Source organism: Microcebus murinus, chromosome 2, assembly GCF_040939455.1.
Source record: "Microcebus murinus isolate Inina chromosome 2, M.murinus_Inina_mat1.0, whole genome shotgun sequence".
Classification (NCBI taxonomy): Eukaryota; Metazoa; Chordata; class Mammalia; order Primates; family Cheirogaleidae; genus Microcebus; species Microcebus murinus.
This window is the reverse complement of record NC_134105.1, coordinates 102,957,955-102,984,543: the sequence shown is the minus strand read 5'-3', so window position 1 is coordinate 102,984,543 and position 26,589 is coordinate 102,957,955. Positions and strand designations below refer to the sequence as shown.

Here is a 26,589-nt window from a genome sequence, read left to right as displayed (position 1 = left end):
AGAACCCAGAGTAGTCAAACTTACAGACACGAAGAATAGAATGGCAGTTGCCAGGGGCCGGGGGAAGGGGTGAGCGAATGGGGAGTTATTGTTTAACAGATTCAGAGTTTCAGTTTTGCAAGATGAAAAAATTCTGAAGAAGGAAAGTGGTGATGGTTGCACAGCAATATGAATGTGCTTAATGCCCCATAAATTTATACTTAAAAATAGTGTAAATGGTAAATGTTATGTATATTTTACAACAATTAAAATTTTTAAAAGAAGAAACTTCTAACAAAATGGGAAGTTTTTTTGGTTTGGTTTGGTTTTATAGAGTCTCACTCTGTCGCCTAGGCTAGAGTGCAGTGGCGTCAGCCTAGCTCACAGCAACCTCAAACTCCTGGGCTCAAGCAATCCTGCTGCCTCAGCCTCCCAGGTAGCTGGGACTACAGGCATGAGCCACCATGCCTGGCTTTTTTCTAGATATTTTTAATTGGCCAATTAGTTTCTTTCTATTTTTAGTAGAGACAGGGTCTCACTCTTGCTCAGGCCGATTTCGAACTCCTGACCTTGAGTGATCCTCCCGCCTTGGCCTTCCAGAGCGCTAGGATTACAGGCGTGGGCCACCGCGCCCGACCATAATGGGAGTTCTTAAAGTTGCTTATGGCTGACATGCCCTGTTTAGTCTCTGAGCCAGTAAGAAAAAGATTAAATAAAAAAAAAAAAAGTTGCTTATGGCTATCTAAAACTAAGCGGCTGGGGATAAAAGGTAAAACTAGTGTTAGCACGTATCTGGAACACATCCTCCACACAATGGTAAAGCTGATTTTTTTTGCCCCTTACAAAGGCACCCAAGATGATACTGATGTTCAGCATTCACATAATGAGTATGTTTGGGCTCAAAGTATATACAAATAAAAGAAAACCGTGGAGAGGTCACCACACTGTACCCTGAAGGATATACTGATTTATTTAAATGGTCTCCCCAAGTAAGATATAGTAGTTTGGCCCCCACCTTCTTGTCCAAGTCTTAGCAGAAAATAAGCTTTAGAGAAGAGGGTCCAATAGAAAGCTGTCTCCTGCTGTTGATGAACAGGGAAAATACCAACAAAGATCTGAGCCTGCACTTGATAGCACATGCAGCCAACTAGGATGATGCCCTAAGCCCAAGCCCACTCCTCTGGCTCCCGCCAGGACAGGAAACACAAGGGACAAGGACCCCACAGTACAAAGCCAGGGAGGGGGAAGGGCCATCATACCACACCATCCAATCTGGGGGAAGAATGTGCAGCCTCTAAATAAGTCTTCTCCCTGACTGGGGCCCGGGCTGGGAGAAAGTGGCAGAGAAAAGGATGAGACTGATGTCACTTCCACCTTTTCATTTTTTAGCCATACTCAATAAATAGGTATCTTACTCTCTTTTTTAATTGCCAAGTATTTAATAATGATTAATTTGGTTCAACTATGCCATACACAGGGCTAGAGAGATTTGACCCTGATGTGAGCCTGGAAGCCATTCTACAATAGGAACACAAGGAACAACCGGGCATGGTGGCGCATGCCTATAGTCCCAGCTACTCAGGAGGCTGAGGCAGGAGGATCGATTAAGCCCAGGAATTTGAGGTTGCTGTGAGCTATGATGACATCATGGCACTCCAGCCTGGGTGACAGAGTGAGACCCTGTCTCTTAATAATAATCATCATCATCCTCAAAAGGTAATTGTTATTACCTTTATCATCTTTTTTAAAACCAAAAATATTAGAAAGAGTCATAGATTAAATATACCAACAATTCTTTACAGTTCCTCCATTCAATTGAGGAGCGATTCCCCACATCGCCTGCCCTGAGCTTGGGCTGGCCCCCCAGAAGGCGAGAAGCCACGGGGGGAACCGAGGCTTCCGGCCACCAGCCAGCACCACCATCAGGACCAGCCAGACCCGATGGCAGCTGTGTTAGAGATCCAAGCCCCGCAGAAGGGCTGCTTGGCTGACTTATTTTCAGAATCTCGAGCAGATACATGGCTGCCGTTTTAAGCCACTAGTTTTGAGATGACTTGTCACATCACAATAGACAATAGATAGAGTAACAAAGCTGAAACCTCCCTCCCTCCCTCCCTCCGCACCCACCGCAGTACCTATCCAAGGGATGCCTTTGACCTCGGGGCTCCACTGGCTCCACGATCCTTGCTGAAACTCCTCCTGGGCCCGAAGCTGCACCACGTGACTCATGCCGGCCCAGGCGTCATGGATGACACAGTCATACTGGAGATCCTTCATCTGAGGGCGAGAGGAACAGTGGCTCTGGGCAGGGGCCCTGGGGTGGCACTGCTTAGGCAGCTCCCCAGGGAGATGGCGCCTTTGCCACCCCCGTCCTTCAGCTGGCAGAGAACTCCAAAGGCTCGCCCCACCCTGGAGGTGCAGAGCAAGATGGGGCTGCAGACCCAGCAAACGCACCGTAGGCTCGCGCAAGCCCAGTTGTCTGCCCAGGGCGGACGCTCCTTCTCACAGATGGGCCTGTGACGAGGAGCCTGGCCTGGCATAGTTATTCTCATTTTATAAATGACACAACCAAGGCTCAGAAAGGTTGAAAGACGTATCCAAGACCCTACAGGACCTAGAGCCCATTTTTTTCTTTCTAGTACCCTTCTACCACCCCCAAGTATCTAGGGACACTTCTCTGTCCAGAAGTAAAAGAAGAATTTACCATGCGTGTTGTGAATGTCTTCGACCGTTCCGCCCGGTATCGGAGCTCAAACTGTAGCCTGTAGTAAGTTGTGTTCCAGGAGTAGGGGTCTCGCCAGGCGACCTTGAGCCAGCGGGGGCGCCCGGCCACGGCGTGAACTGTGATGTTGGCAGGCGGGTCGGGCTGCACTGTGGGGAAGCGAGCACGGCCCCTATGCAGCGGCAAGCACCGTGCAGGGGACAGGCCCCGGAAGGCCTGCAGACCCCAGAGATCCAGGCAGGACCCCGCCCCAGCCCCGGACGCTCCCATGCACATCTTGCCGGGGCCGGCGTCCATCCCTGTCAGACACCCAAACCCCTCAACCACCCCTCCCCTGCCCCTCCAAGAAGTCGATAAGGAGTGTCAAATTAAAAGAGAAGGAAACAGCTGGCGGGTGGGGAAAAGCTTACGTACGGAAGCCATAACCCTCAAACGAGTGGATGCTGCTGGACTTGCTCCCAACACTGCTGGCGACGCACAGGGACACTATGTGGAAAGAGTTGTCTCCCTCCGGGACCACCAACTGGCAGGAGAACTTCTGGGACTCTTGAGAATACTGGCACGGTACCCGGAATTCTTTCACCGGACTGTAGTAACTGTTGGACACAAAACAAGGGCAGGGCTCGCCTATCGGTCTCTGCACTTATTCGAGAGAATAAGAAGGTCAGGTGCTCATGCCTCACCCCGGGCTTGAATCCCAGGTCCAGACTTACTAGCTCGTATTAGCTTTTCTGATTTTGAGTAAGTTATTCACCCTCTGAGTCTGCTTTCTCATTTGAAAACGGGAATGTTAACAGTGCCTACCTCACAGGGGTTCTGTTAATATTAATTGAAAAATATATGTAAAATTTAGAGACAAGGAAACCAGCTGGATTTACAGATATATGTAAAACATCTGGCCTAGCGCCTGGCACAGAGGGGTGAGAGGTGCTGGCCGAGAGGGCTCAGCGGGTCCCGGAGGCATCAGCTAGGGGCAAGCTCTGGCGTCCTGCCAGGGCCTGTGCCATGTGCTGTGATGCAGAAATAGATCAAGAGAGGCCCCACTCCAGCCTCAAGGCACTAACAATAAAGATCTGCCCTCAGATGACTGGAGACCCAGTAGAAATGCCATTCCAGAAACACAAAGTGCTAGCGGGGTTCTGGGCAGGCAAGTCCACAAAAGACTTCTGGATGACAGGACACTCGAGGTGAGTCAGGCACCATGCCACCTGCCCAGGAACCCAGAGCCTTCACCCTTTTATGAGCAAGCAGGCACGTGAGACCATGCGAGACCACGTCAGCACCTGCCCTGCCGAGGGGGCGACAAGTCACACACCTCTGACTCGGGTTTGAATCCTGGACCCAAGCTGAGGCCAGCACGTGGGACAAACCCTTTGCTGTGGGGAAGCCTGCCCCAACAGCACCCAGCCCTCCGTGCACCCAACACTGAGAAGCGGGGTACCCCGGCCATGGTGTTGGATGGCAGCGCAGCGCCCAGCCCAAGGCGGGCTCCGAGCTCACCACAGGCCTGTGAACGGATGAGTGAGCAAGGCTCGGGCCTCCGTATGTGCTGGGGTCCCTGAGGCTGCCCCTACTGTCCTCATTTCAAAGGTTCCCAGCGCCCTGCTGACTTCAAAGCAGAGGGAAGCGCTGAGGTTGCTCTGGCAGCACAGAACACCTGTTCCCGCCCACTCCCAATGTCAACAAATGAAAGTATTCTGGGTGAAGTGTCAGAAATGAACAGCCTCTCCACGGGCTGGGCTGGGACACTGCGGACCACTGTGCCTGTCCTGTCTAATCCTGTCTGTGGATAAAGGTCTTCTAGGTCCCAAACGAGGTATATCCAGTGTTGGGTTGTGAGGCTTTCCTGGTCTTCCCTACTTGGAGTGTGAGACAGCAGTCTGAAAGGCAGCGGCGTCATTCACAGGCGGATAACCCACACGCTTCAGCGCAGGGGACAGAATGAATTACTGCCAGGCCACCTAGCCACTCTGAAGAGAGGGATTTTTTTCCTGCCTTATCCTTAGTTTCACTTTCTGAGGTTACCTATGGTCAACCATGGTCTGAAAATATTAAATGGTTCTCTAATAAATTGGAACAAATAAAAAAAAAAAAGAAAATATTAAATGGAAAATTCCCAAACTAATTAATTCATAAGTTTTAAACTGCACACCATTCTGAATAGGATGATGAAATGTCACAGCATCCTGCTCTGTTCTGCCTAAGACATGAATCCGCCCTTTGTCCAGCATACCCATGCTGCATGCGCCACCTGCCCACCCATCATCAACATCAATGTCACCGTGGCTCCGTGATCCAGGGTCACCCAAAATAGGTGCTCCTCCTTCTGATGTATGGTCAGAAGGTCAATAGTAGCCTAGTGCTACTCCACAATGCCCAGATCACTTCATCTCACCACCTAGGCATTTTATCATCTCACATCATCACAAGAGGGGTGAGTACAGTTCAATAAGATATTTTGAAAGAGGGTGAGAGACCACATTCATATAGCTTTCATTACAATTCATTGTTACAATTGCTCTTTTTTTTTTTTTTTGAGACAGAGTCTCACTCTGTTGCCAGGGCTAGAGTGCCATGGTGTCGGCCTAGCTCACAGCAACCTCAAACTCCTGGGCTCCAGCGATCCTCCTGCCTCAGCCTCCCAAGTAGCTGGGACTACAGGCATGTGCCACCATGCCCGGCTAATTTTTCTATATATTTTTAGTTGGCCAATTAATTTCTTTCTATTTTTAGTAGAGACAGGGCCTCACTCTTGCTCAGGCTGGTTTCGAACTCCTGACCTTGAGCCATCCTCCCACCTCTGCCTCCCAGAGTGCTAGGATTACAGGCGTGAGCCACCACGCCTGGCCTAATCTATTTTAGTATTGGTTATTGCTGTTAATCTCTTACTCTGCCTAATTTATAAATTAAACTTTATCATGGACATGCATGTATATATATAGGGTATATATATAGGGTTCAGTACTATTCGAGGCTCCAAGCATCCACTGGGGGTCTTAGAACGTATCCCCCTTGGATAAGGGGGTACTGCTGTACTCTGATGACTGACAGCTTGAACTCAATTATAGACATCTAGACTAAGGAGACCTCGGCTCAGGGGTGGAGACAGGCAAAACTGCAGAGGTGCATTTGTTTTCAGAATCTTCCACCTCTTCTACATCCATGCCTCAATCCATCCCAGCCCCCCACACACACACTTTATGCGGGCTTCTGGTGGTGTGCAGGGGCCTCACAGGGGCCCCCAGGCAGGCGTGGTGACTCCCACGACTGTTCCCTTTGTAATGGAGATAGGCTGATAAGCACACAGGCTCCAGACACTGATAATGGGCTATCTGTGCTTCCCACTCCCAGGGACATTTGCATCCTTTTCAGAGCAATGCCCAAACCCTTTGGACTTTGAATGAAATCAGACAGGCTGGGATTGGATTCCCAGCAGAGCCACTTACTGGCTAGATGACCTAAACCAAGTAAATCAATCTCCCTAAACCTCAGTTTCTCCATCTGTTAAGTGAGGAAAATAACGCCCACTTCCTGCAGCTGCCGTGACAGCTAAGTCAACACGACACAGTGTCCTAGCTCGGGTTGGGGGTGGGGGATGTCGGCAGTCAAAACAGTCTCAGTTCCCTACCTCATTCCCTCCTCCTTCTCCCAAAGGAATAACTTTCTAATGATGACATTCTGGAATCACTGGCTGGCCAGCGATTGGCCGCTTGGTTCCTCTGGGGCCGCAAGGGGGGTAGCTGATGTGAATGCACAGTCCAGCCCAAGACACTTACAACTTCTTCACCAGCAGCACGGCCTTGGTCGTCGGCGAGGGGGGGCTCCCAGGATCCCACTCACAAACAACTTTGTTGATGGGGTTCCTCCGCAAGCAGGAGAGGAGCTGGGGCTCCTCGGGAGGAACTGGAAGGAGAGCACAGCAGGCGTGAGGAGGCGGGCAGGGAGCCTGGAGCACAGCCCCCTTCTGAGGGGAGCACGGGCTGGGCCCCACAGCCCAGCCCTAGAGCCAGTCCTGGCCCAGGATGCTGTGGCCAAACTCAGCCACACGAGTTGTAGCTGGGAAGTTAAAGGTCACCAAAGGCCCTGTGTTCGCTGAGAAGCAGCTTCTAGATAAGGGAAGGGAAGCACCCCAGGCCACATATCTAAAGAGGAGGGAGGAGGATAAAAAAAAAAAAAAAGAGGGCTGTGTGGCCTTGGGCAAGTCCTAGATGCTCCTCAGTTTCCTTATCTGTAACATCTACAGATGATATTGACAGTGATAATAATAATACTGATTCCCCCTCCCCCAAAGGGATGGGGGGATTGACTCCAGGAGACACAAGGAAGTACCTTAGCACAGGCTTGGCACACAGGGCCTCGGCTCTATGACATTTTTTATCTAGATGTGAGGGAGCCAAGAACCTGCTAATGCTCAAAATAAGAAGAGGGGGGAGGGGGGCATGGGCAATATAAGTAACCTTAACACTTGTACCCCCATAATACGCTAGAATAAAAAATAAATAAATAAATAATAAAAATAAAATAAAAATTTTGTCTAGGAAAAATAATAAATAAAAAATAAAAATAAGAAGAGCTAATTGGAGAGCTCAGTATGTGCTATGCAGAGTTTTTAGCCGTGTGTGTGTGTGTGTGTGTGTGATACACACATACACAGTCATACATATTTATTCTTTGCAACAACTCTAAGATAAGGTAATAAAATCAACCGTACTTTGCCAAAGAAGAAACACAGGAGCAGAGAGGCTAAGCTGTATGTGAAGGAGCGGGATTCCAGCCTGGGCTGCCTGGCCCCAGGCCCCAGGCTGTTAACCAGTCCACCATGAGCGTCACTCACAAGGCCAGCCAGACAGCACTCTGCCTCAGCCAGATGCCCCACCCAGCAGGAATCTCCGCCAGCTCCCCGCCGGCAGACATCTGCCGGCCTTTTCCCGAAATTCTTGGGCCAAGGAAATACCAGGCCTTTAAAGGGTCAGGCAGGGACTCTCTCTGGAATGCGCACAGCCTCGCACTGGAGCTGCCCGGGGAGCGTGTCCCAGAGCTCCGAGCACAACTCACCATCCACCAGCAAGTGCACAGATCCCTCGGGGTGGCCGGCCCGGTAGCACGTGTAGTTTCCAGAATCATTGAGCTGCACCGACCTCAGAAGTAGCCTCCTTCCCACGCCAGCCCATCTGCTGTGGTGTGAGCCCACGCCGGGATTCCTGAGCACCCAGTGAACAGTGGCATTGTCTTCTGGTTCAGTGGCATTGTCTCCTGGGCAGGTCAAGGTAACGTTGTTCCCAGGCAGGCTGGTCAGCACATCACTTGCCACCTCTGGAGAGGAGGAAGACACTCAGGAAACCCACAGCAATCCCAAAAGGGGCTTCATTCTGAGCTGGGGAAGCCACAAGAATCTTCACTACTAGGCAGGAACTGGCTCGGGCCACCATCCCTGCTGCCTGGACTCAGGAAGCAACTTCCCAGTGCTCTCAGCAGCCTGGCCGCCTCCACCCAGCTGCCTGCGTGAAGTGTGCTCACCAATTCCGTGTCTCTCTTCCCCTTAAGACTCCAAGCACCACAAGCACAGACCCCCTGTCCTGTTGTCTGCTACAGTCCAGTGCGCAGAACGTTGCCTGGCACGTGGCAGGGGCCCACAGAGCACTCCATGGTTGTATGAATGAATGAATGAATGAATGCACATGGGAATGAATGCCAGGCACCCAAGTGGGACTCCCACGGTACACAAGTACTCAGGGAGGCTCAGACTCACAGGGTCTTCAGGGAAGGATGCCTGCTCTAGGGACCACAGGGGTCCTCTAGGGACCAAAGAAACAAGTAAAAACATTTTGGGGGAGGTACAGGTTACAGATTGATAAAATGTAAGATAAAAATTAGCCCAACCACCTTGAACTCATTTATTAACCAATCTAGTAAATTAGCCCAACCAGCTGAGGGAACAGAGGCCAGGGAACACAACCAGTTTTCATGTTTAGCACACTTGAGCCTTCAAACCAAATGCATAACCCTCTATTAATTAGCAAGCAGCAGTGATCAATCTGGCCAAAGATGTTGGAAAGGCCCAGCAGCTTCCTGAGTGCCTGACCTCACCTCCCCGCCCATGCTCCTGGGACTGAGGACTAGCACAAGGACAAGCACATGCAGCACTCCATGGCCTGCAAAGTCTTCTTGCTTGGGAGGAGGCGTTTTTATCTCATGCTTGGTGGACTGTCCTTCTTCCCACCCCATCCAAGGTGGCTGTCAGAGAGGAGGAAGTAAGGATCAGTGACTCTGAGGCAAATAACACTCCCAAAGCCAGGGGAGGCTGGCAGTCCGCACTGGCTACTGGCCACAGTCCAGAGACCAGGGGCATAGGTATCAAAGGGGCAGAAACAGCTTCTGCCTGTCACTGGGCCCTGCCTGGCTATACAGACGCCCTTCATTCTTCCTTCTAACTCTACCACTTGGAGCCAGAGTTCTCCCCACTCTGGGAGTCTCTACCTCGAGGCTGGCAGAAAAGGGACAGATGCAAGGCCAGGGTGCAGTCAGTCATCTAAGGCTTTCTGTCTTCACCAGCCCTGGACGTTAGGTGAGAAAGCTGGTTGAAGTGTCACCGTGCAGCCAGGCGAGTTTGGGCAGGTTCCTTAGATCACCCTCTCCCCTCCCCTCCCCTACCCCTCCCCCCCCCCCCCGTGACCTCACTTCCCCCATGGTGGGCAAGGAAGGCCCTCCCTCTGCCCTGTGTTCCACAAACACTGGAAGAGGCCTCAGCTGCCAGGCACCAGTGAAGAAGCCACAGTCAGGCATGAGAAAGACCCTGCCCTTGAGGATGGAAGTTGCATTCGCTGCTGCAGGGCTGGGATACAGCACACAGGTCTCCCCTGAACATCAGCGAAATCTGAGTCCCTAGAAGTTGAAGTCTAATGGGGGCAATAAGGGGAGGGCTTCTGTGCCCAGAGGGCTTAAAAGCCTTATAGAAAGCCCTAAGTACAGCACAGCTCCCACAAATGACTTTTGACAATGTATTTCTAAAATTTAAACATTGTTTTTCAATGTATTACATAATACTGAACACATGCAAATTAATATATGTGATGCACATAAAAGCTATGAAGCATAAAATACCCAGGGGCCCCAACCAACCGAAAAAAATAGCACAATCATTGTCTCTGCAGCTCATTCTGGGCTTCCCCAACTTCCAACTTCCCCACCTATATATAGTGTTACATTTTGGGTTTATCACTCCCTTACTTTTAGAAAATAGGTCCACTACTCATGGATCCCTAAGTTTTTCTTAACTTTTCTTGATTTTTGACCTTTATATATATGGTTTGTATATAGTCTTCTATGATGTGCTTTTTTTCATTCATATGTCTCTATGATTTATTTACATGTAGATACAGTTCATTCATTTTCACTACTACGTAATATTTTATTGTTCAGCTCTCTCATTCTCCTTTTGAAGGAGGTTTGGGGGTCATTTTCAGTGCTTTGCCATATCAAAGAGTGTGGCTATCAACTGTTTTTGTTTTTTGTTTTATTTTTTTGGAGACAGGGTCTTGCCCTCTTGCCCTGGCTGGTCTCAAACTCCTGGGCTCAAGGGATCCTCCCGCCTCAGCTCCTGAATAGCTGAGATTACACACGCCCAGCTTCAACTTTCCTGTACGTGACTCTTGGTGCACTTGCCAAGAATTCCCTAAGAATGAAACTGCCGGTCTTAGAGTATATGTGACATGTGTCCCTTTTCTTCATAACTGGACACACAGTCCAATGAGCACCCGCTGGAGCCAGCAGCTTGCCACATCCAGTCCGCGTATTGATTTCCACCTGTGCCTGAATGAGGTTGTTTAGAAGATGCACTGACACTTCTAGTCACTGTATCAATATTTTCACTTCTCCATTTTGCGCTTGATAAAGCAGCCATAAGAATAAGACCTAACATAGATGTCAAGTTCATGCACAAAGTACAAACTTGTAGGAACAAAGATGGAGACGCCGCCAAAAGAGAATTGTCCGCCCATACAATGCTTACAACACCCCTCCACCCTCTGATGGGCAGAAATCAGTATTTGCAAGGCAGTTTAGGAGCACCAATTCACAATGGACACAAGTGTGGGTTGCATGAAAGTCCAATGTAAGGGTTAAGGACCACGGACGGCTCATCTGCCCACGGGCGCATTCACATGGCCCAGTCCTCAACCATATACAGGTCCCGACCATGACAAAAATGTAAGTTCCTGCTATCTACTCATCAGAGAACTCAGTAGGTGCTTCATACATGTTTGTTTAATGTAGGGTGCCCACTGGGACAGGGGCTCCACACTGAAAACTCCCAGGAATACCCTTCACAGGTGACACCTTCATGCTGTGCAATGGGCAGACCCCACACCAGGATCGGAGGAACCAGCTTTTTTACAACCAGGAGATGCCAAGGAAAGAAACTCAGAGTCTGGAACCAGAGGGAGCTCTCTCTTCTGCTTCTGCCTTTGCCAGTACCAGAAAATATGTCTCTCTGGTCATTTCCCTTAGCCCAGTCCAGATGGAAGCTCTTGCCATGCTTAGTGGCTAGCCGGAACAATAGCAGGGGCTGTTCAGCTCCAGCGCTCACTAACAATGGCCAAAGTACTTGGGCAGCTCAGAGAAACACCAAATAAAAAGACTTTTTTTTTTTCTTCCACAAAAGCAGAGCTGCAGAGAGCAACATAATGGCCACTTCCTCTGCCAAGGAACTTGAGTAATGGTTTTCTGAATCTTTAAAACTGAGTCACTATTTTTTAATAGGGAATGATTAATTATAAACCACCCATTGGCAAGTATTGCCTGTCACGGCCCTGCTTCAAAATATATTTCTTCTAGAATCTGTAAACAACACTGTGTAAATTATGCTTGTAAAAACACTGTATGCAGGTCAGGTGCAGTGGCTCGTGCCTGTAATCTCAGCGCTTTGCTGGAGGATAAGGTGAGAGGATTGCTTGAACCCAGGAGCTCAAGACCTGTCTGGACAACGTAGCTAGATCCCATCTCTACAAAGAAATAAAAAGGAAATTAGCCGGGCATGGTGGTGCGTACCTGTAGTCCCAGCTCCTCAGAAAGCTGAGGCAGGAGGATTGCCTGAGCCCAGTAGTTAGAGGTTGCAGTGGGCTATGATGACGCCACTGCACTCTAGCCTGGGCAACAGAGCGAGGCCCCATCTCAAAAATAAATTTAAAAAATAAAAAATAAAAACACCGCATGCAGAATGATCACAATAAATGCTCATAGAAGAGAGAGCATAAGAAAATATACTTGCTATAAAGTCAGAATGGGCAGCACTGCCCCTCCCCACCCACACACCCACTCAGCCCTCTGCCTCCTGACCCAAATCTCTGAGCCAGTCCACCAGGTGGCAGGGGGGAACCTCAAAGCATTTCCTTGAAGAAGAAATGACATTCACAGACGTGGCCTGCCAGTGCCTCTGCCCCCGTCTCCAAATGATGGTACTAGAGATAGATGATTTCTTTTCTTCCCTTCATCTTTCTGTAGTTTTTGAATTTTGTATAAATTGCTTATATTATTTTTATTTTATTTTGAGACAGAGTCTCACTATGTTGCCCAGGCCAGAGTGCCGTGGCATCAGCCTAGCTCACAGCAACCTCAAATTCCTGGGCTCAAGCGATCCTCTTGCCTCAGCCTCCCAGGTAGCTGGGACTACAGGCATGCGCCACCATGCCCGGCTAATTTTTTCTATGTATTTTTAGTTGGCCAATTAATTTCTTTCTATTTTTAGTAGAGACAGGGTCTCGCTCTTGCTCAGGCTGGTTTCGAACTCCTGACCTTGAGTGATCCTCCCGCCTCAGCCTCCCAGAGTGCTAGGATTACAGGCGTGAACCACCGCGCCTGGCCATATTATTTATAATGAATAAACTATATACATATATAATTTATAAATAAGCTACACAGCCTGGGTCTGAGTTCTTTTTTTTTTTTTTTTTTGACTAGTCAAGTGCAGTAGTGAGAAGGGGGGAAAGTAGCAGAACAAGAAGCTCAATCTGTAACTGACTGTGAACAATCAAGTGAGACAACTCACTACCTTCGGACCAGCCACACATCTGAGTCCTTACTTCTAGGGAGGAGGGAGGAAGTAGGACAGAGCAATGGGCCCTGGGGCATAGGGGTGGGATGAGGATAGATTTGTCAGGACAAACAGCTTCTGAGAGCACCTTCAGGCCAGAGAGCACCCACCCACCGAGCTGCTCTGCGTTCTGCTGTCCTGCCCCCGCCCGGTGGCCCACCCTTCCCCTACAGGCCTGATGAACACAAGACGCCAGCCCTGGGCTTGGCCTTGATTCCTCCCTTCTGTCCCTGTTTCTCTGTTCCCTGGGAGTCTGTCTGCCCGTAAGTAGGCCCCACCAAAAGGGAGAGACCCAGAGGAACCAGGTGAGGAGTGGGCTCCCTAGAGCACCCCTGCCCGCTCCAGGGAGAGAGGCCTGGCCAGCCTTGCACAGGAGGCCCTGGGAGAAGATAGGGGCGTGGGGGAGGCATGGCTGGTGCTGCGCGCCCTGACATTTAGCAAACAGCACACAACTGAGCATCCACCTGTAAGTAATTGCTCAGCTATTTGAAGCCAGGTCTGCAAGCCTGTGCCTATACCCTGCTTAAGAAGTCAAGAATTTTTGTGCACCCATGATGTACAAGCCCAGAAGTTCCTAATCCAGGGGAAAAAACTGGCAGTTACCAAATATCTCCTACACACTGGCACTCCTGTCCACCTTTCCCATATAGTAATCCTGTTTGATCCCCACAAAACACTGCAGAGAACTTAAAACTACCCATATTACAGGCCACCCTGAGATATATGTCCCCAACAGATGGAGGGAGCCAAGAAGAGGAATAAATCATTCTAAAAGGGGAAGAGAGATTTTATTTGGACCTTGTGAAATAAGTGGGAGTTTGGTAAGTGGAGCCACAGGGAAAGGCATTCCATAAACAGGCAACAGTAGTATATGCTAAGGCATCAAGAAGTGAAAGTCCACGTTGGGCACAGTGGCTCACGCCTGTAATCCTAGCACTCTGGGAGGCTGAGGCAGGAGGATTGCTTGAGGCCAGGAGTTTGAGACCAGCCTGAAGAAAAGCAAGACTCTGTCTCTACAAAAAATAGAAAACTTAGCCAGGTGTGGTGGCATGCACCTGTCGTCCCAGCTACTTGGGAAGCTGAGGCAGGAAGACCCCTTGAGCCCAGGAGTTTGAGGCTGCAGTGAGCTGTGATGACGACACTGCACTCTAGCCTGGGCAACAGACACCCTGTCTCAAAAAAAAAAAAGAAGTGAGAGTCCTAGGGAGGGCCCATGTCTAGAGTATCTGAAACACAATAAGGAAGACGGTGGGACCTATGGGAGAACATGGAGGGCATAAGCACCCCCAAGGGTACCAGACCTGGCCCTGCAGGCAGAGGGAAGCCCCATCAAAGGTATGTGCAGGCTCAGTGCCTTCCCCACCTCTGAGCCCAGCCCCCAGGACAGGAGCCAGCACTGCTTCTTCCTTCTGTTTCTCTTCCAACCACCAGGGAGGTGAACCAACTGTCCCCCTCCCAGGTCCCAGTGCATCACAAAGCAGCAGAGAGGCAGGAGAGGGGAAGGGGCACCCAAGCACCGTGAGCCGCCTTTGTTCCTGCCAAGGCCAGTGTCAGACGCAGGGAGGTGGCACCCTTGATCCCAGGCTCCTAAGAAGACACGGAATTCTGCAGAGAGGATGAGAAAGTATCTCACCTGGGACTAAGATCAGAAAAGGAGGCAGTATCACCTCCTGAACACAAACTTCCCAAAAGCTCCTCCTCAGCAGTCAAATGCACTTTGGTGTCTGGGCTGGACACGGTTTAGTCACTGACTATTAATTGGGTGGGGTTGGGCTGACACAAGTACGCGGTCTGTCTTGATTTGTTCTTTAATATAAAGAACATCTTTTTGGCACAGAGGAAGCAGCTCTGTGTTGTCACGAGACCCGAGTCCCATTCCTGGTCTTGCCAGTGACTCACAGGCAGTGGTGGGCATGTCGCTGACCCTGGCAGGGCCCACTCGCCTTCTCTGTGAAATTAGGGTTCAGACTGTGATCTGAGGCCCCTGCCGACCCCCACTCTGTGGTCTGGTGTTCCCTCACGCAGAGTCATTAGCTGTCACGGGGCAGGAAGCACGTCTGTTTGTCTCAGACAATATCCAGCTTGAAAACACACAATTAATCTGCGACTCCATCATTTTAATAGTTGATGACTTTGGGAGAGCAATGGTGGCCGGGTCATCCCAGTGCCCTCAGACAGACACTCCTCTCTCTCCGGACAGCTCTAGAGGAAGGAATTCCCACAGCCTCCCTCACCTCCCATTCCTCAAGGAGAAGAGAGCTGAGCTCCTAGTGAACCCCAGCAGTCCCCCAACTCCCTGCCCCTGATCCCACTCCCAGGGGCACTGGGGCCCCCAGCACGGCCCAGACACGCCTCGAGCTGGGACTCAGCAGCACAGCTCTGGGAAGTGGGTCTCTCCACATTCAGGACCTGAGGTTGGATGCCAAAATCCCAAACGGCTTCGTTGTTTTCCTACTTTTTTCCCTCTTCAAGTAAACTTGCAAATGTCAATAACCAGAGAAAAACACGCACACGGAGACACGTATTTCTCAACTCTCTTGCAGCGGGTTGCTGCTCTTGCCAGCAAAAACAAGTTCAGCTTCCTGGCCCCGTTTATGTAAGCAGTGAACCAGCTGCCGGGCCTGCCACTGAGGACACAGGCTTAGCTCGTGCCTGCTAATCCCACCCCACTGCCCCTGTTTCTGAGCAAGGACATGGGTCCCAGCTGTCTCGAGGCAGGATGGCTTCCAGCCTCACTCAGCCCCTCGGGCTGCAGGAACAAGAGCATCGGAAGAGATCAAGAGGAGCCAAAGGTCCTTTCTCAGCAATAAAGACCTTGATCTGAAAGGAGGTGGGTGCTGAGATGTCTCCAGGAGAAAAATGTGGGAGCCTCAGGTCCAAATGGAAATAAATGCAGAATTTGGGCCCACGGTGGCTAGGACAAGTCCCCAGTGTTCTTGGACACCTGTCCTTGCATTCTCCAAGGTCTCCCGACTTTGGATGTAACAATCCATGACCAGTTAGGACACTTACCTGTGCCATGAGTTTTACCTAAGAGCACTCTACCCCTCACAACAACCCTGCTAGGGAGGGAGACTTGTCCCCATTTCACTGTGAGGCAATAGACGCCAAAAGTTAAGGAACTTGCCCAGATTCACACAGCGAGTGAGGGAGGGAATCTGCTCAGAATCCAGGCGAGTGAGGCCAAGGCTGCTCTCTCTCCTCCACCCAGGGAACCTCTCTATGCTCAATCCTCTGCCCTCCTTCCCTGGGTTACTCTGGTCCCCAACTCCCCTGTCTCCCAGTTTCCTGTCCCCTCCCTGCCCTTCTCACACCCTTCCACCCTGCACACAGGCCTGGGAAGGGGAACCTGAAGTTTTTAGGGTGTGTGAGGGGGAGGTGGCCTCCTCCTCCCAAACCGCCATACATAGCAGGACCTGGGGGTGTCATGGGGGTCAGAAGTCATGCCCGTGACCTTTCTCCCTCTACCCGATAGCAGCAGCATTTGTGTGAGTTGTAGCTTAACAGCGCCTCCCCCTCTGACCTCGACTCCCACACTCCCACGCTCTCCCATGCTCTCCCACGCTCTCCCCACTGCCTGGGCCCACTCACTGCTCACTTCTCGCTAATGTCCCAGAGGGTGCCCTGGGCTGCCATTCAGGCCGCAAGTGACTGGCAAGCCAAGACTCCCAGCCCCTCTTCTCAGGTTACTGGCTCTGGCTGGGCAGCCCGTGCCCCCTCCTCTCCCGCTAATGTATTTGTACTCCTTGTACCTGCTTGTATTTGCCTTGTATTTGGCAGAGTCGGTATTTACCTTGGCTCAGCCGTCCTCCCGATCCGCACAGCAGACCGTGTACCGCTGGGAGGGAGGCTCCTTTGGCCTCATAAAAAGGTAACGCTGGATGCTGACTCAGAGACCCATGTGCGCGTGTGACCCACTCCTGGGCAAGAAAACATTTAATCCTCCTCCTGCAGCGTCAGAGATAATCACCTGGCCCCGTCCAAGAAGGTCTAGCCCGGGTTAGAGATCATAAACTGATTAGATCAACAAGCCATGATTTTTGGGTGTATAAAAAAGAAAGAAAAAATAGAAGAAATTTAAAAAATAATAAAATTATAATATATAATTTTTATATAAATATATAATTTTATATAATATGTAAATAAATAAACAAACTGATTAGAGGCAAAGATAACGAAGGAGTGCCCATAAGCCAACTCCCCCACTCCCACCTAAGCCCAGAAGCAGACCCAGAAATAAGAGATTAAAGGCAGGACTGAGGAGAAAGGCACTGACACCCAGACAGGGACACACACAGGACTTTGGTCCAGACAGGGCGTGAGGTGGAGCTCCAGCCAGGGAGGTGCTGAGATAAAGAGATAGGGTCACTGAGTCAAGGCCGTGGGGTCCTTAGGGGCAACTCAGACCAACCTGCTCCTTCTTGGAAGCAGGAGAACAGAGGCCCAGGAGGCAGGCAGTGGGCAGCGCAGCCAGGACCGGAGCAGGGGCTCTGGGAACCTCCGTCCACGTTTACTGTGTGGTCCTCTGCCTGTCTCCCCTACCTGAAGGTGGCCTAGGAGTCTAACCAGGAGCCTGGCCCGCAGTCAGGGTTTCTTTTTTTTTTTTTTTTTTTTTTTTGAGACAGAGTCTCACTTTGTTGCCCAGGCTAGAGTGAGTGCCATGGCGTCAGCCTGGCTCACAGCAACCTCAAACTCCTGGGCTCAGTAATCCTACTGCCTCAGCCTCCTGAGTAGCTGGGACTACAGGCATGTGCCACCATGCCCGGCTAATTTTTTGTATATATATTTTTAGTTGGTCAATTAATTTCTTTCTATTTTTGGTAGAGACAGGGTCTCGCTCTTGCTCAGGCTGGTTTCGAACTCCTGACCTTGAGCAATCCACCCGCCTCGGCCTCCCAAAGTACTAGGATTACAGGTGTGAGCCACCACTCTCGGCCTCACAGTCAGGGTTTCTTAAGTGCTTCTGGAAGCTGGGGAAGGGCGGCCACAGGAAGGAGCCTGAGCCTGCCCCACCACCCCATCCCAAACCTTATCTACCGGCCACCACCCTGCCCTTGGCTCCCCTACCTCACCCTTTAGACAAGAGGAAGCAAAGCTCAAGATTTAAGAAGCCCGGTGGAGGCACGGCAGGGAGCGACCAAGAAGGGCAGTGGGAGGCTAGCGAGGTGGTGCCATTCCTTCTCACTCTGAGCGGCAGTTCTGTGTGCGTTCAGTTTGTGCAACTCACCAAGCGTCAGGCTCGTGCTGCCCACTCTGTTCTGTAGGTATGGGATGCTGCCAGGGCACTTTTCATACAAGCCCCACAGTCTCCACTCCTGCACCCCTGCCAAGCTCAAGCCCATCCCCCCCACCCCCGTGTGCCCAGAGCTTGTGAGCACAGGCACACAGGCACACACATTGTTACAGTTGCGAAAGGAAGTGTAGTAGGCACATCTCCACTCAGTGAAACCTGGATATCTGGCTCTCCTGCCCCAGCTCGTCCTCCGGTTGTAAACAAGCCCCAACAGGCCTACCGTGTTCCAAGAAAGAAAGACTCAGCATTATAAATATGTCCGTGCTCCCCAATCAATCTCTAAGTTTACTTGATCCTAATAAAAATGCCAATGGGAAGGACTTCTCTTTTTAATTAGACAAGTTGATTCTGAACTTCAAATGGAAAACTAAGTAAGCAAGGATAGCCAGGAAAATTCTGAAAAAGCAAAAGATATGAGAGGGAGATTAGTCCTGCTTTAAAGCTACAGTAATTAAAACAGTGTGGTACAAGCACATGAATAGAGAGACAAAACTATAGAGGAGACTAGAAAGTTCAGAAATAATAAAAATCAAAAATAGCTTAATCTGCACTATTGAACTTTATGCTTTAAAATGGTTAAGATGATCAACTTTAAGTGTATTTTGCCACTTTTTTAAAAGACAGCTTACTTAGTCTGAGTGGTTACTACATACAGGTACTATTCTAAATGTGCTACATGCATCAACCAACTTGATCTTCCCAACAGTCTCTCTGACAGAAGAGGAGGCTGAGGTTACATAGATAATTAGGGATGAGCCTGGATTCAAATCCAGTGAATTTATACTCAGAATTTATGCTTTTAACTACTTACTATGCCAAGAGGCAGTATAAACCCAAGTATACAGGAATTTGGTAGGTTTTTTTTTTTTTTCATAAAAAAGGAGAATCTTTTAAAATAATATGTGCATGGGGAGGATCTTATTAAGTATGAAACTGAACCTAGAATCTATAGAAGAGACTAATAAATTCAACTACAATAAAAAAAAAAATCTGCATGGCAAAAGCCTGCCACTACCAAAAAAAAAGTCAAAAGACAAATTACAAACTGGTAAAATATACAACTCATATCACAGAGGACTAGATTCCTTAATATGTTAAGAGCAGGCCAGACGCGGTGGCTCACGCCTGTAATCCTAGCACTCTGGGAGGCCGAGACGGGTGGATTGCTCAAGGTCAGGATTTCGAGACCAGCCTGAGCAAGAGCGAGGCCCCATCTCTACTATAAATAAAAACAAATTAATTGGCCAAGTAATATATATAGAAAAAATTAGCCAGGCATGGTGGCGCATGCCTGTAGTCCCAGCTACTTGGGAGGCTGAGGCAGGAGGATTGCTTGAGCCCAGGAATTTGAGGTTGCTGTGAGCTAAGCTGATGCCACGGCACTCACTCTAGCCTGGGCAACAAAGTGAGACTCTGTCTCAAAAAAACATTAAAAAAAAAAGAGCTCCTGCAAACGATAAGATCGGTGACCCAATAAAAAATGAGCCATGACCAAGAACAGAAAAGTCATAGAAATAGATTATGCAAATGTATGTTACACTTGGCAAAAGTCACGCAATCTCACTCAGATAAGATAAATGCAAATTAATGCCACCAAATATCATTTTCAGTGTAGATACCAGGTTAATAATACACTATGGCAAGGGTGTGGGGACACAGGCATTCTCACATTGCTACTGGGAGTGTAAATTGGTATGTCTATTCTCTCTCAAAATGACAAATTACGTGTCCCTTGACCTATCAATTTCCCTTCAAGGAATTTATTCTGCAGGTGCACTTGAGGAATATGCAAAGTTATTACACACAGCACTGTCTGTAGCAGCAACATGGGAATCAACAAAATGTCCACCAAAAAGGGACCAGGGGCCAGGTGAGATGGCTCACGCCTGTAATCCTAGCACTCTGGAAAACAGAGGTGGGAGGATCACTTGAGGCCAGGAGTTCAAGACCAGCCTGAGCAAGAGCAAAACCACATCTCTACAAAAAATGGAAAAATTAGCTGGGCATGGTGGTGTATACCTGTAGTCCCAGCTACTTGGGAGGCTGACACAGGCAGCTCATTTAAGCCCAGGAGCTTGAGGTTGCAGTGAACTATGATGACGCCACTGCACTCTAGCCAGGGCCACAGAGCAAGACCCTGTCTCATAAAAAAAATGACCATGTAAATAAACTCAGTATATCCATATAATGAAATACTAAAAAGAAAACAAAAGAAGTTCTTTGTTTAGTAGAAATAAGTTAACTCTTTCCTAGTCCACTAGGTGCAATGGTCAAGAGTTCAAGCCCAGGATTCGGACATACTCGAGTCCCAAGCCTAACTAGCTAAGTCACTCACTAGCTGTGTGACCTCAGGCTAGTTTCTCAACCTCCTAGGCCTCACTTTTCCCATCCATAAAATGGAAATAATAATAATAATATTTCAAATGTTGTTGTGATAATTACCTTGGATAATAAAGGTAAACACCTTAGCACTATTTTCAGAACATATCTGATCTCTCAAGAAAGTGAGCAATTGTAATTATTATTCCCACTGCATTAGCACCTCTTTCCCCTTTTCTGCAAAGATGTCCTCATATAGAAGCCTTTCCCTCCTCCCATCAAAATAGGCTCTTAGGATCAGTAACATTTATCAAGCATCCACTTTTGTTTGTTACAGCCTCAAAAGGTATTTTACATTTGAAGGCTTGAAGTGACTTGCCCAAAGGTCCCCTAGCTGGTTAAGTGGATAGCACAGGAGACAGGCCTGGATTGCCTAACCCCAAAGCTGTTTTCTCTTTGTGACTCCAGCTGCCTCTCTCAGAGACAGAGAAAACACATTTATAGTGATGTATGGTTACATTCCCCTGATGGAAAGTGACATTAATGGCTATTGGGGTAGCAGAAGGAGAGGGCCACAGTGCAATGGCTTAAACGTACAGTGGCGTTTGGCATTCTTTTTTTTTTTTCCGAAACAGAGTCACGCTCCGTTGCCCAGGCTAGCATGCCGTGGCATCAGCCTAGGTCACAGTAACGTCAGACTCCTGGGCTCAAACAATCCTCCTGCCTCAGCCTCCCGAGTAGCTGGGACTACAGGCACGTGCCACCGCACCTGGCTAATTTTTTTATTTTTAATAGAGTCTGGGGTCCCTCGTTCTTGCTCAGGCTGGTCTCAAACTACTAAGCTCAAGCGATCCTCCCGCCTTGGCCTCCCAGAGTGCTAGGATTGCAGGCGTGAGCCACCTCGCCAAGCCAGCCTTTGGTATTCTTCAACATGAGAGGACAGTGAGCACTTCCTGGAGCAAGAGGGGGGCTATCTCTGTCACACCAGCAGGTATGATGTTGGGGGGTCTCTAATGAGGACACTGGAAAGAAAGAGGATGACCTTGCCATCCCTGTGCCTTGAGAATGGTGGGTCATTGTCAACACATATGATATATGTGGCAACACATATATGTTGTATATCAACACATGTATATCAACACATATATGTTGGCAACACATATGATATAGTGAAAAGAGCAAGATTTGGAGCCCTGTCACTTCCTTTCTGTGTTTTCTTGAACAAGTTAATTAACTTCTCTGAGCCTCAGTTTCCTCTTGCCTACTCAAGGACATCATTTCAGCAATTCTCACCTCTCTCTGTCAATTTTTTGGTCTCTACTAGATCATTTTCATCAGCATGTAAACATGCTGACATTTCTGGCCGGGTACGGTGGCTCACGCCTGTAATCCTAGCACTCTGGGAGGCCGAGGCCTGATCAAACCTGATCGTTTGAGTTCAGGAGTTCAAGACCAGCCTGAGCAAGAGTGAGACCTCCCCATCTCTACTTTAAAAAACAAAACAAAACATGCTGACATTCCATTCGTCTTTTAAAAACTCCCTTTGGTAGACCAGAAGTGGTGGCTCACGCCTGTAATACCAGCACTTCAAGACGCCACAATAGAAGGATCACCTGAGCCCAGGAGTTCAAGACGAGCCTGGGCAACATAGCAAGACCCTGTCTCTACAAAATAATTAAAAATTAGTGGTGTGTAGTGGCATACGCCTGTAGTCCCAGGTACTTGGGAGGCTGAGGTGGGAGGATCGCTTGGGCAGAGGAGTTCAAGGTTACAGTGAGCTAGGCTTGCACCACCGCACGCTAGCCTGGGTCACAGACTGAGATCCTGTCTCAAAAAAAACAAAAAACTCCCTTTTGTTGACCCCACTTCTCCAGCCAACGAACACACTCCATTTCTTTACTGCTTTTTTTTTTTTTACCCTATTGGATAAAACTTTTATCTTTAGTCCTCTTTACAGCTAAACTCCTCAAGAGTTGCCTATACCTGCTGTCTCCAATTTTCCTCCCCCATTCTCTCTTGAGTCCACTCCCGCCAGCCTTCGGCCCTCGCTATTTCACCAAAACTACACCCATCAAGGTCACCACCAAGGCCTACCTGTTGCTAAACCCTCTGGTCAAGTCCTAGTCATCCTCTTCCTGACCTCTCAGCAGTATTTGACATCAGTTGCTCCCTTCTCTTGAATACTCTGTCCTCACTTGGTTTTCAGGACTCCAGCTCTCCTGATTTTTCTCCTACTTCACTGACCTCGCATTCTCGGCCTCCCTGGTTGGTCCCTCCTCCTCCAGTTTCAGAAGGCTGGTGTGCCCCAAAGCTCAAGCCCTGGGCCTCTTCTCTGTCGACATTCTCACCCAAGGTGATTCAGCCTCTCTCAAGCTTGAATCATATCTACCTGCAGATGACTTCCAAATTCATATAGCAAGCTCAGTCCTCATTCCCAAAACAACTCCTGCATCCAGCTGTTTCTCAGCATCCTGGCTTGGTTGTCTAGTAGACATCTCAGTTTCCGCGTGTGCAAGACTGACCTCTGACCCTGCCCTGAAGCCCCCCATTTAGGCAATGAGGCCAGCACTCCTCTCACCCAAGGCTGTTGTGAGGAGTCAATGAGATCCCAGATGCCGAGGACCTAGCACAGTTACTTGTACACAGTTGACAGACACTCACTAAATGCTAGCAATTCTCATACCATCACAGAGAGAGGGAAGAACAAAGGACACTTTTTTGGGAAAGCAGGTTGGGAAGTGGAGTGGGAACTGGTTCAGAAAACAGGCGCAGGGGGGGACAGCCCGGATGCAGGGCCCTGGGGGTGCACTGCTAAGGGTAGAAGCCACCAGGAAGAGCTGGCAAGGGACATGAGGGAGTAGGGGGGGGAAGGGTCAGCTGAAGGTCAGCTAAAGTCAGGCCTGGACCCAGTGGCAGAAAAGCCTCTTACTGTGTCAGCGACTTTCAACCTCTTCAGATCTCAAGGAGAGAGGAGACGATAAAGCACACAGATTAACTTCTGAAAGAGAGTCCGAGGGCTCTGAGGGTTAACAGCCATTCCGTGCCAGCTTCCCCTCCAGCCCTCAGGGGGCTCACTTGCAGTAATGACGTGACATTTAGCGCTCCTCTGTTCAGCTGGGGTCCAAAGGGCTGCAAGGCTGGGGACCTGTCTCCCCAGAGACACCTCAAACTTCTCCAGGGCAGGGGACATCCATGTGTCCCCACAGAGCCCTCTGCTCCAAGACATAGCAGACCCTCAGGTAGTACAGACTGTCAAAGAGGAGGCAGGGATTTTCCTGCCCAAGATGGGAGTACAGGGAATCCTTAAATATTTTTACATTTCCTTCAGGCCTTCGTTCTAGTACTATCTTCCCAGTGAGGCCTTCTCTGGCCTCTCACCTAAAATACCACTTCCCCAGGCAACTCTCACCCCAGGCAAACATGCATGGTGCCTGTCTCCATATTTAATTTGCATCCTATTGCTTGCCTACACCACTAGAAGGAAGCTCAAATAAGCCAGAGGTTCCTTTCCGTGTTGTTCATCTCCAGCCGTCAGAATAGTACCCAGAACAGAGCAGGGGCTCAAAATATATTTCTGGAGTGAATGAATGATTAGCCACACTTACTTAAGCCCTTGTTCTATACTAGGGACTTTTCTAAACACTCTGTTTAATATCCTACTTAGTTCATTTAATCTTCATAACCACTCTGTGAGATAGTATAATTATTTATTTTTTCCAGAACACTAACACTGAGTCTCAGAAAAATTAAACCACTTGCCCAAGGCCACATCACTTTCACGTGGCAGGGCGGGACAGAGATCGTCTGGCTCCAAAGCCTTAGCTTCCTCCTGCACAGAAGAAGCTGTGTGCAGGGGAAGGCGGGGAGGGGGTGGAGGGAGAGCGACAGAAAACCTCTGAAGAAACCGGTGAGCGCTCCGGCCCTGCGCTGTCCAGTAGAGCCGGCTGTGAGGATGGAAATGCTCTGTGTCTGCAACATCCAGAGCAGCAGCCTCTAGCCATGGGTGGCTGTGGAGCCCTTGAAATGTGATTAGAGCAACCAAGGAATTAAATTTTTAATTTGATTTCATTTTAATTAATTTATATTGAAATAGTCACACGTGGCCAATGGCTACCATATTGGAGAGCACGGCTTTAGACTTAGATCACATTCAGTGGCTGGGAATGCTCTCGCTTGCTAGGTCTGTGGCACACAGGCCTGGTGGGACAGGAATGGGGGAGAGGAGGGAAGGGGTGTCTATGGACAGCAGTGGGCAGTGAGGTTACTTTGTGTGACCCTTGCAAACTCCCAGCGAGCGGAGTATTTATTCCCCCCCGTTTGCTGAGGGTCCCAGATGAGGTCATGTAGTCAGGGTCAGCGTGCCCCGGGATCTTGGTCCTCAACAGAGGAGCTTCCTCTCTCTGACCACATCCCGCAAGCCCGACAATTTGTCCCTGGGTAGTTGGGCCAGGTCAGAGTCTGGGTTTTCTCAGTCCTTCTCAGGATTTACACTTGACCATTTTCAAGCTCTTTTTAGGGTGGAGTCTGTGCGGCTGATGCCACGCAGACCTCACAGGCTTTACACAGACTTAACAAATGTTTGCTGCATTGAATAAACAAGGCGCAGAGCCAAAGCGAGGAGAGATCTCTGGCGACCGAGAGCCTTATCGGGGAGGGCGTTCATTCAGTTCCTCAATCACACCAATTAGGCAGAGGTTCTCCAACCTACAGTGTCTAGGAAACACAAGGGACCAGTTTGTCAAAAACGACATGTCCTCAGGCCCCACTGCTCCGTATTCCTATTTAATAAACCCGGGGTAGGAACCAAGAACCAGTATTTTTTATCAAGCTTTCCACCCCCCCCCCAAAAAAAAAATATGCCAAATCTGATGCTGGACTCAGAGCTATCCTTCTGAGAAAGGCTGATTTGGGGTGAGGCTAGGAATGCATGCAGGTGTTGGAGGCAGAAAGAGGTTGCCCTAGAGGGAAATTCATGAGTTGAGACAGGACGTACATAGGCGTACATACTTGTTTTGTGTATTTTCTTGCATTGCAGAAATTAAGAAGGAACTTGAGTCACCCAAGTTCAAGGCCTCCACGCCCAGCACCTAGAGTGCTGGAGCTGGAAGAAGCCTAAGTCCCAGCTAGTCCAGGCCTCTAGCCAGCGGGCACACCTGAGGAGTTCCGGCAGCTCCTGGACACATGGACAGCGACTGATGGAAGACATGCCTCCTGGCTCCAAGACCCCCACAGCCCACGAGCCCACGGATTTCCCCTCTCAGCCAGCTCCAGCCTCTGCTACCCACTCGGCTCCTCACTTCTCTAAAACGAAACATGTCACAGTCATTTGCTCCATGCTTCCTGTACGATTTCTTTATTTTTACTCTCCAGTTTATGAGCTGAGTCTGAGTGGGTGTGGGAGAGAAGCTGGGTATTTCTATTTCACTGCCTTTTCCTTCTGAGCTGGAAGGGCTTTCACTTCCTCCCCAAACTCTCAGTTCTGCCTTTCACAGGCTGTCCAGGCCATGGGACCACCTGGCCCATCCTTCCTGAGCACCAGAGAAACGGAGAACTGACTGCAAGCAGCTGCCTTCGAAGTGCCTTGCAGCCACTCTGGAGCAAAAAGAGGGGGCAGCTACAGCAGTAACGTCCCCAGGGCAGGAGCCCTGAGGCGTGGAGTGAGCAGCGACAGAGGCAGGCAAGGGAGCACCAACCAAGGCTTCAAACCTGCCTTCCATCCTTCTGACACTACCATGGGCAAGCCCGGGGCCTCCGCCTCCCCTCCCTCAGCCTCTTCTGCCCCCGCATTCAGCCAGATGAGGCCCCAAACAACCCCAGCTCCGCCTGCTGGTCTAGTTCTACCCTTGGGAGCCTTAGGGGTCTGCCTCACTGGAGCACAGAGCCATGGGTGGGGTGGGCCTCCACCAACGGGACCTGACAACTTCCTGTCCTAACCTCTCTGAACCTCAGTCTCCTCTTTCGAGCAAAGTTATATGTAGATACAGTGGAGGATGAGAAAATATGTGTAAAGCACCGGCAGCCTCAATCAACGGTGGCTGTTACTGGCAGGAGTTATAAATGTATATTGAAAGAGGAATCCCTTTCCTTTTCTCTTCCAATGGAAAAGGCCACAACCATCCAGAAATCCAAGGGAGCTATGGCCACTTTCTACAGCTAGCACAGCCTCTAGCTGTAGAAAGTTACCTCCCC

At 49.6% G+C, this 26,589-nt stretch overlaps 1 protein-coding gene across 1 annotated transcript in view; it reads right to left on the bottom strand.

The window, feature by feature from the left end:
• Nucleotides 1-26,589, bottom strand: part of IL6R (interleukin 6 receptor) — a 49,226-nt gene that overhangs the window by 21,521 nt on the left and 1,116 nt on the right. The window contains exons 2-6 of the mRNA XM_020284964.2: nt 7,757-8,014; nt 6,478-6,604; nt 3,116-3,297; nt 2,684-2,850; nt 2,115-2,256 (exon numbers count right to left, since the gene is read on the bottom strand). Of these exons, the coding sequence (XP_020140553.2) occupies nt 2,115-2,256; nt 2,684-2,850; nt 3,116-3,297; nt 6,478-6,604; nt 7,757-8,014 (876 nt within the window). The remainder of the gene's footprint in view (nt 1-2,114; nt 2,257-2,683; nt 2,851-3,115; nt 3,298-6,477; nt 6,605-7,756; nt 8,015-26,589) is intronic.